Source organism: Sprattus sprattus (genome assembly GCF_963457725.1).
Source record: "Sprattus sprattus genome assembly, chromosome: 2".
In the NCBI taxonomy this organism is placed as follows: domain Eukaryota; kingdom Metazoa; phylum Chordata; class Actinopteri; order Clupeiformes; family Clupeidae; genus Sprattus; species Sprattus sprattus.
This window is the reverse complement of record NC_137921.1, coordinates 4,546,536-4,557,580: the sequence shown is the minus strand read 5'-3', so window position 1 is coordinate 4,557,580 and position 11,045 is coordinate 4,546,536. Positions and strand designations below refer to the sequence as shown.

At 42.6% G+C, this 11,045-nt stretch overlaps 1 protein-coding gene across 1 annotated transcript; it reads right to left on the bottom strand.

Moving 5' to 3' along the window:
- Positions 1–3,263: 3,263 nt before the first annotated feature.
- LOC308360495 (dual specificity protein phosphatase 7-like) lies at positions 3,264–6,960 on the bottom strand (the record flags this gene model as incomplete). The annotated part of the gene is made up of 3 exons (XM_080832437.1): positions 3,264–3,571; positions 5,603–6,034; positions 6,606–6,960. The coding sequence occupies 3 exons, from the start codon at positions 6,958–6,960 to the stop codon at positions 3,264–3,266; spliced, it is 1,095 nt and encodes a 364-aa protein (XP_080688563.1).
- Positions 6,961–11,045: the final 4,085 nt, after the last annotated feature.

Below are 11,045 nucleotides of genomic sequence, written 5' to 3'. Positions count from 1 at the left end.
CGCCCGAGACACCTTGAGGCGACTGACTTATCTGACCCAAAAAGTCCCCAACTACAGCCTCGGGAATGTAGTCTCGCTACTGCAGGCTGCATGGGAGAGGCCAAAGATTTAACACACACACACACACACACACACACACACACATCCCCTCGTTTTGAACCTGCTCTTTTGCCCTAAGGATACTCTATGCCACAAATCTGTCTGTCAGACAAAATGTCACATTTAAAGAAATGTTAATGTTGTGCTTCCTTCTAATGTAAACATAATGGGAGACTTCAGGAGTGTTACACTTTCCCAGAATGCTTTGCAAATGAGCCTCATCTCTAGTTGGCTCAAAAAAACCTTTGGCTATTTGACTTATTTTACAAAAATATTAACATACCCAAACATAATGTTGTGCATAATCTCATAAACAAAAAGTAAGTTCTTGTTTGTTTACTTCTGATCGGAGAGCTCTTTTTCCTGCTCGCAGTAATATTCTCAAGCTGAAAAAAAAAACGTTTTTTTTAGTTTGTTTTCGCTCGAGTTGGGGAGGGAAGTGGTGGTGGTGGTGAGATGGCGTAACAGGATACAAAGCGTCCCTGGGCCGTTTGTTACATCGCTGAAAATATCTGCTTTCCGCGTGTCATTTTTTTTGCGAGCGAAAGGGAAGTGGTTGTGTTGTGGTTTTGAGCGAGATCACACTGGGTTGGGCCACGGGCCTGCGCTGCTGCTGTCTGACAGGCCCAGGGGAAGCGCTTCTGACAGAATGAGGAAATCCAACCACACCTAAGGCTAGGGGGGGTGTGTGTGTGTGTGTGTGTGTGTGTGTGTGTGTGCAGACCCAAACACAAGAGCTTCACATCCTCCTCGCGAACGCAAACACAGCCTGTCTCCATTCAACTGCGCACACTGTCAACAAAAAAAAGTCGCAGAGTCCTTTCGAGAACCTCTTTCTTAAAAAAAAAAAAAAAAAAGGATAGTACTGAGAAGCCACTGGAAACCTCAAGTATACTTATTTAACTTCTTACTTAACTCACAACAAGATTCGAATACTTTTACAAGGAAATCATTTTTCTGACAGGAAAAATGATACCTCGTTTATTTTTCGTATAAACAGATATTTCACTGGTCATGAAATACATCAGTAGAATTGAAACCTTCATGAACAGGACAATGAACCCCTTATTGTGTAGTAAATACAGTATACAGAATATCATATTACTAAAGCTTGCATTTTAAACAAATGCATATCCATACAACAGCACTTTGACAAGTATTAGAGGCTAAAATGAATGGTGAGCGCATTTTAAATCCCTGAAACACACCCGAGATATGCAAATCTCTCTAATTTGTTGCGCTGACAAGCTGGCTGTCATTGGCATCAGTTCCATTGATACTTTTTTGTTTACATCATACAAGCACTTCCATTAGTGTTGATAGACATATAGCGATCAACTTTCTTCAGTAGGATAAGAAGAAAAGAAATAAAAGAAGAAAAATAAAAAAAAACAACCTTAAAGTCATGGGTCAATAAGTCAAAGCAGAAACACTGTTTATGAAAACCCTCTTCAATACAGGATGAACCATATAATCAGGAGCTTCCAATTCTATTGGTTGAACTGGAAACTCATCATGAAAAAAAGGCAACAGGAATGATATGACCATGACGAAACAAGTTCAATCAGTAGATTCTTACAGGCTTTTCAGAACTAGGCAACCATTCCCACTAACAAAACAACTGGGTGAAATAGCTTCGTGTGAAGTAGTGGGATATGCAAAACCAACTACTATGTGTCTCAGTGAGTGTTTCCTGTAAAAGAAAAAAAATTCAAATTCATTTGGTCATATGGTTAATAGTACATAATATTTAACATGCCATCCGTACGGAGAACTGCAGATAAAACATACATTTAAGAACAGTCATTAGAAATGCTATGGTTATTTAAGGCCAGCTTAAAGACTCCCATTGCCCTCTATAGGGTACCGTATTAGAAATGCCCGTGTAAAAGCTTTGGTCCCGGTAAGATCTTCACTGCACTCTGTGCTTTTTCTTCGTATGTAAATTGTAAGTATACTTCATCTCAACGACCCCCTGCAAATTCCTACCACTCTCTCTCTCTCTCTCTCTCTCTCTCTCTCTCTCTCTCTCTCTCTCTCTCGCTCTCTCTCTCTGTCACACTCTTTCTCTCTCTCACACTCTCTCTCACACACACACACACACACCACACACACACACACACACACACACACACACACACACACACACACATACGCACACGCACACATCCCCTCGTTTTGAAACCAGGCTTTTCAGGGCCCCACAGACATGCACTTAACAGTCGTTTTTTTTCAAGAATGGCTATACATTATGGAATACATACATTACAACAGGATACAGACGCTGGTTATGCAAGGCTTGTAGGTGATGTAGATTATCCCAGAGTAAATGCAATCTTTTGGTTGGAGTCTAAAACTTCCCAGTGATGATCCCACGAGATGAACCATCAATGTTCTCATGATTTTCACACAACATGTGACTTGCAATGGCAGACAAACTAGCTGTAATGGAGCTCACTGACAGTAAACAGCTACTATCAGAAGGTTTGTTCACTGTACATTCTATGTATAAGACATTAAAAAAAGACTGAAGTTATATTATAATCTGTAGTAAGGGGCTATGGCTTAAGCCTCTATTGCGTGTCATTTACTACCAAGAATGAGCCCTTCAAAAAATATATTTTTTTCTCTTTCTTTGTTTTTTAAGTCTTGTGTTAGCAATAAGCATTGATGTTTAGCATAGTATTTGGTTTTCAGACGACCTTGTTCGGTCTTGTTTACTAAGTCTTAAGTGACCCAATTCTATTAAAATACATTTTATATCATTACATTATTATGAAATTAAACATTCATGCATATGAGTGTGTTTCTCAGAGAGCTTTTTAAGTGTACACAGAAATCATTTTTTCCTAGAAAAGGACTGAATATTTCTCCACCATACTGTGGTTTCATTGAGAGTTTCAGTTCATAAGCACGTCCAACAAATACTTGTCCTTCTTCTCTTTTTCTCCCGTCTCCATTTCATAAATTCGTTGCACCATCTGTGCATAACTTTCCGACAATCAGGTTCCTGGAACCAGACGACAACAACCTTTTTCATCGCGTCTGAATTCACGTCAAGCTCTCCTAGAATAGCTTCGGTCCTCAAGTGATAGTCCTCTCCAGACAGGTTCCCCTTTCAAAATGGGATCATTATGGGCCACAAAAAATAAATAAATAAAAACTCATGTCGTCTCCAGAGTGTCCAGCTGGAAAACGTTGTGATTGGTCGGCGTGGAGAAGTAAAGCTGTGCGCTGTCCGGGCAGTTGTCACACGGGCTGCTGAGCCCCAGTGTCCTCTCGTAGTCCAGGAGCTGACCCATGAAGTTGAAGTTAGGGGAGATGTTGGACTTCTTGCGCTTGACGAAGTCGTAGGCGTCGTTGAGAGACAGGCTGAGGTGCTGCATCAGATACGCCACCGTCACCGTCACCGATCTGCTGATGCCGGCCAGGCAGTGCACCAGCACACCACACCGTTTAGAGCGTGCTTCATCTGTGGGCCAACATCATCGCCATCATCATCATCATCATCATCATCATCATCAACACTGGCATCATCATCACCATCATCGTCATCATCATCACCACCACCACTTTCATCACCATTATCATCATAAAAGCAATTCCTATATCCTCGATCCTCATGATTAAAATAATAAAAACATCACTATCATCATCTTCCTCTTGTCCCATCTCATCTTCGTAATCATCCTCATCATCACCAATATCAACATAAAAGCACTATTTTCTCCCTCATCATCATCACCATCACCAAAACCTTTACCATCATCATCACAAAAGTAATTACCAACTTCACATCGTCTTCTTGACCCTCATCATTATCATCATAAAAGCAATTACCATCTTCTCCTCATACATTTTCCATCATCATCATCATCATCAAAGCCATCACCATCCCCTCATAGTTTCGTACCCAGTTTTGTAGTCTTTTCTAACCATGTTAACCCTTATCATCACAAATCTATTCAGGTTTGAATCTAAGGCCCAATCCCATTTCTAATCTCTACCCCTACCGGAGAGCGACAGCTGTCACTCACCAGACATATACAAACATGGCGCCTGCAGCTGTTATTTACACAATGCAACATTTCATCAAACAAGTTTTAAAATCATGAATTACAAAGAAAATACTTTCATTTGTGTGATGCTTTCCCTGCTGTTTCCGACATTTTTAAATGGACTCGCGCGATGTTTTTTTCTTTAATGATCACGGGTTCGCAATGCATTGAGGGAAATCAGTCTACCCCTCCGTTTGAAGTGTGCCCTCGGAAAATCTCCGTTTGGAGGGGTAGAAAGCGCTTCCCCTTCCCCTACCCCTCTGTCTTAACGTGAATTGGGACAGCCCTACCCCTCCACATGAACGCGCAAAACGGAGGGGAAGGGGAAAGACGAAGGGGTAGGGGGAGAAATGGGATTCAGCCTAAGTGTTACTTGGTCTCGGCAGACCTCTGCACAACTTTCTCTCTCCTCCGATACGAGACCCAGCTCATGTTTATACATGCATTATTGATGGCGGCGTAGCCCCTCACATATTCATTTTGAATAAGCAACTCACACTTGTTACAAGGCTGTGAGCTATTACTCAAGGAAACGCGCCTTCGCCTCGTTCTCCTGCCTAATGTGGGTAGCACACTTACTGAGGCATCAGCAGGTGATTAGCTGTTCCTGGGGAGACCGACTCAAAAGTCTACCAGGCTATTTTTGTGTACTTTCATTCATCTCTTCAGTACTGGCCTAATTAGTGTGTGGTGCAAATGCCTCCATACAACAATGCCTCTGCCACTGTCATGAAATAAGACTGAGGTTGACTTGAAACACAGAGGAGTATACACAGTATACACTATACCAGTGGTTCTCAAACGTTTCACCGTGAGTACCACCTCAGAAAATATTTGGCTTTCCAAGTACCACCATTGTAACTATCATTGACCTTCCGGAGCATGCCCCGCGATAGGAACTAAGTGTAATTACCTCACTGTAATCCCTGATCAGGAGAATAAGCATGGCTCAGATAAATAACAAACTTAAATTGTAGGGATCTAGTTGTTTTAATGATTTTTAAATATATTTAATGATTAATATCCTATTCATAAAAAATGGGAAAACTTCCAGAGTACCACCAAGAGGGAGCCGGGTACCGGCAGTGGTACACGTACCACAGTTTGAGAACCACTGCACTATACACTACTTAGGTGCTATGCTACACTTACAGGGGGAAATGTTTGACATGAGTTGCTGTGCAGTATACGCTGTGCAGTATTCACATGGCTATTTAGGTGCTATGCGACACTTGCATGGGGATATGTTTGACATGAGTTGCAAGTACGGAAAGATATTTTTAAGGACCTTATGGACTGTATCCACTGAAAAGTTGCAGGAATACCTATACTTATGAGAACATCTGAACTTAAAAACATAAACTTATATACAGGAAATGCAGTAGATGCCATCCAAGACAAGGACGGATCAAATCACCACTTCTGTGCTTATCCACTCAACTCACCGATGAAGGAGATGGCCTCTGGAAAGAACTGGGACAGGTTCTGGCTCCAGTGATCCGAGATGGGGATCTGCTTGTACCTGAAGTGGCCTTCGTGTTCGAACATGTTGGGCAGGTTGGGCGTCACGTTGAGGATGTACTTGATGTTGTACTTGCGGAGTACATCCATGTTGCTGGAGTCCTTGGCACAGCCCAGGTAAAGGTAGGGGAGGATCTCCGCGGGGAAGGCCGCCTGGGTGCTCGACGACAGCGGGCTCTCCTCGCCCTCCGTGGCGCTGCACAGCTCCCGGTCCGACTCGCCGTCCGAGCAGTCGGAGCTGATCCGGAGCCCGCCCAGACCCAGGACGGAGGCGGGGGGTGATGTGCTGGGGCAGGACACGTCCAGCAGAGTCTCGCAGTGCTCTGGGTACTCCGTCTGAAATGACGCAAACCCCCCTAGGACAGGCCAGAGAGACACAGAGAGTGGGTAAATTAGCAAGCAGTTAAGGGTGTTGGTAAACATGAGAAGAGTTTCAACACTCGTCTGGTTGAAAAACAAAACTTCCTGGTGTTTTGAGGAGCTAACAAACTGCTTACTGATTTCCTGTGTCGCAATCAAGCTGGGTCAAGTGAAGGAAGAGAAAGCATTTAGCTCACTACCCTTTTCTCAGTGCAGGAATAATTCACAAGGTATTTTGCACTTGATCAGCAGATCAACTACACACAAGTACTGCACAGGTTTCAAAATACAGAACAAAACCCAAAAAATGAACTGGGCCTATATGCGATAAATATCACGTGTAGCCTACTTTAAATATTGAATGTTAAGAAATATTAAGTATACTTTATCAAAGCTTGTTTCACACCAGCTGCAAGGACACTTCCTAACTACTGTTATTTTGTGTGGTCCAGTTTACAGGAAGCAACAAGCAACTGCAACCACCAGCATTGTTGTTACTGACACATTCTGGGTTATATAAGAAACATATAATTGAACCGATATTGAAAATGTCAGTAGACTACTTACCTCCCAGGTAGTATGCTTGGCACCCTTCGTCCCAAAGCTTCTGCAGGAGAAGTCCTATAACTGAACTCGTTCCAGAGTGCATCTCCGAAGTGCATTCATCGTACAAAATCACTGTGTCCGTCTTGCACTGCCGTATGAACTTTTCCTTATCCTCATTATTCGGAATTAATGATCGAATCGGTAGATTTCCTCTTTTAAATCTGCGAAGCATCAACCCCGGAATCGCCAAATTGATAGCAGTCTCGATGTGAGATGACTCATAGACCTCATGCGATCGACAATCCAGCAACAACAGCGAATTCCCACCAGATTCTAATTCCACTTGCAGCCAATCTACACTTTTACCCGTCATCATGTTCTACGAGTCGATAACTTTGTTTCGCATTTTTACAATACTGTTGGAAATCGATGTTTTCAAAACGAACGCGTCGACTCATAAACTACAGCAAGGTAGCCTAACTCTCAACACTGGTGGTTCAGGATGCGGGATTTCATGACGACATTCCGTGTGTTCGAGCGGGAGTGATGAAACCCGTTCACGCGACAGGTCGTACACGCTTCCTCACCAATGAACCAAAACACAGGTGCCCTCCAGACAGAGCTGTTCACCTCACAACGGTTATTAAGCTACATCCACTTAATCACAGCGTCTTCGCTCTTCTGGGTCAAGCACGCCTTCACTGAGCGTAATGTGGTATGGTTTAAGTTACAATGGTGTCACACAAGAGGGAGGAGTTTTCTATTCAGCATTTTAAAAACGCAAGGAGGAGCCAAAAGTTCTCTTCGGAATCCGGTACTTGATTCTTCATTCTCTAATCTCACTTTCGTTCACACGAATGCATTCATGATCAAGGTCGCCGATTAACACTAGCCTCCTATTTCACTTCCTTTCGGTCACATGTAAAGCACAATGTTATATCTACACCCCACCCCCACGTGTACATGTTCTCCCTATGTGTATTGTTTTTGTTTTTGTATTTATTGTGATTTTTGTATTTATTGTGATTCATGTTTGTTTGTAAGTGTAAGCTACTGGATGACCTTAATTTCCCTCGGGATCAATAAAGTATCCATCTATCTATCTATCTATCTATCTATCTATCTATCTATCTATCTATCTATCTATCTATCTATCTATCTATCTATCTATCTATCTATCTATCTATCTATCTATCTATCTATCTATCTATCTCATAAGGCAGCAGTACAAAAGGACTAGCCGTGACTGCGTATAAATTGTGTGTTGACTGCAAATATGGACCATTTTGAATACCTATTCTAAATTAAAAACTTACAAAGAAATGGAAAATAGCTTTTAAACGTTTACGCTTTAGTGGTCAGTGGTGGGGGATACCAGATGCCACGCGGTCAACAAGTGTTTCTCAGGAGGGAATCCTGAGGCAGGATGAGCACAGCCAATCTTAATCAGCAAATTCAATATCAATTGCTGACACCGCCATGGAACATTTCAAATTCAATAGGCTCAATAATATTTCACGGCCCTGTGTAAAAAAGACAAAATGGCTGCAATTACAACACCTTTGCATCCTGTGCATTAGAGCAGGCTACACAGGTGGAAGTGAGAGAGATTTCCCTGTTAAGAGACTCCAGAGCTGCTCCGTCGGCTCGGCTGCCTGCTGTGAGCTTTGTTGAACAGGTGCCATGCTTCTGCCAGGGTTGGGGGGTGGATGTGTGGTGAGAGAGAAGGATGAAGGCCCGGGCACTTTCACAGCTTATTAAGTATGACTGAAGGAAACAGATGTCCTTATGCTACAGACACAGGGCACCTCAGCGTGGCCGCGTACGGCCACAGGATTCCTTAGAGCTCCTGAGGCTTTCACAAACAACCTTGTCTTACTGAAGAACCTGTGGCCCTGAAACTAGCCGGCACCTGTTTATGTAGCCTATGGCACGCCTCAGTGTAGGTGGAGAGGGAGAGAGAGAGAGTGAGAGAGAGAGAGAGAGAGATGGAAAAAAAGGACATAGTACGCCTGCAAACAACAACAAAAACAACAGCAGATGAGGGAAGGTTTGTTCATTTCCGTTTGTGCTCTCGTGGAGGGGAACTGGGAGGCAGTGTGGGAGATGGGTGGGAAGCTTGCCATGCACGCAGCTCGTCTGCCTGTGCACGTGAGCGCAGACACACACACACACACACACACACACTCACACACTCACACACACACGCACACAGATGTGGGGCGCAGGCTAGATTAGGGGAATGTGCGGAGGAGCGGCATAGCAGACACTCTGTGCTCACCGCTGCATCTGCAGCACGCTACAGTAGCATGCACAGCGCCTGGTAATGTGGATATTCTCGCTGGATTTTCCCAAACCAAGGGGGCTCAATTGGAAATGTGAAATGCCCCATTTTTTACGCGCCATTAAGACAGAATGGTGCATGTTATTCAATATAATGCCTAATAAGGTATCCGCAAAGCAAGTCTCCCATTATCTAGAAACACTCACACTGTGGTCATTTTTTGAATGTCTCTGCATCGCACGGAGGATGTTAAACAGATACGAAGGCAAATAAAGTAAGATAACATCAATCTCACTCGAGTTAATATGGCCGACTGCAGCCGGGGAGTTTTTTTTGGCTATTATGCAACATTGAGCGTTCGTGATATCAAGATAATACTTCATCCTGAGAGCCAGCCATGCCTTTTGTTAGCGGAGTCCTTGGTGGTAGTACATGTCTTTTCAAAGCGATCACGATCTCCTCCTACTAGCAGTTGCGCTCTGCTGCTGTTTCTCACTGTAACCTCAAGAAGAATTGGCCGAGAGGTATACACACCGTTGGTATGGCTACATCAAATAAATACATCCATTTATTTTTGGAATAAGGGACAGAAGAGGGAAAATGTATACACTACTGTTTTTGTAGTTTGTTCTGGCATTTTTATAATAAGATGCAAAATGAATCATCAATATCAAGACGTCGTCAAAGAAATAACAATTTTGTTCTTGAGAATTTGCTTTCATCAAAGCATCCTCAATTTGCAGCGGTACAGCTTCGCTGGTTCTTCACTAAATAGGTCATGCATAATTTGGAGCGACGCTTTGGGTCTCTGTCTTGTTGTTGCTCAAGTCAAGTGCTGTCCACGGGGTATGACATGGTGATGGAGTTGTGGTGAATCGGCGTTATAGCCTTCCTTGTTATCAATTCATTTTACTCTGTACAAATGACACACTTTAGCAGCACTGAAGCCACCCCAAGATGATCATATTTCCCCTAGCGTGCTTGAGAGATGGTGTTAAGCACTCTGGCATCTGTTTGTTTGTTCTGTACCTCAAGTTTCTTTTTCTGTGATCCAAAAAACCTCAGCTTAGATCGTCTATAACATATTTTAATTCATCTGCCACCAAGTATCTCCTTTTGATCAGTCTAGTCTTTCCCCTTCATAGGCCTCAGGTCTCAAATATGGATTTGTCTTTGAAACTCTGCCTATGTAACGAAGTTTAAAGTGTATTATTTTGTTTGCATTTAGTTAATGAAATTTAACCATATTCTGATTTAATTATGCTTTTCTTTTCTTCTTGTATATATTAAATGTTGATAAACACACTGAATATTTTAATCTGTACTGTCCCTTTAAGAGACTTGGTTTAGTCCGTAACCCCGTTTAGTCTTCAGTCTTATTCTTGTAAGAGTAGAGTCTGCAGTTGCTAAACTGAACGGAGGAAGCTAATGTCTAGCCTATGGATTAATAACCTGTTATTGATTGTCTCGTGTTTACAGCCTACAGGAATAATAAACACACACAAAAATCAGTTCTTAGCCGTTTTATTGAAGACAACATGAACACAACGCAGAACCCCGTTACACCTAGAAGGCCCGCATTCCAGAGCCTCTTAAATGCTGATGTGGAGACTGCTGTTTTATGGGTACTATTTCCTAAAACTGCCAACTGAAGACCTGTGAAGCATCTGGTTCTCAGACTAGAGATTCTGATGTTCTTATTCCCCTGCACGGTTATGCACCGTGGCCTCCTGCTTCTCTCTTTATCCTGGTTAAAGTGGCTGTGCACTGTTCTGTGAAGGTTAGTTGCACACCTTTGGAAGATTTTCAATTTCTTGCATGGAATTGTACACAAGCCGTACGATGCTATACATTTACATGTAGCTTATAGATCCCCGTTTTTTCCAAATCTTGACTTATTTAGGCCTTATGTCATCATCTGAAAAGAGTAATTCGATATCTCAGGGTAACAAACCTAGCGGCACAGTCAAGACGAGCCTGATGTTGTGGTGGACTATATTGCTGATTAGGCATCGAGGCCTTAGGAAACTGGGTTTCTAATGAATGTGTGTTATAGCTGAAAAAAAAAAAAAACCCTGTTGAATATAATATTGTTTTCTTCCTAAAAGTTAAAACATGCTATGCCACTAGTGTTGGACTGGGTCAGCGTGAAGCCTAGCAAATAGCCTTGTCTATGT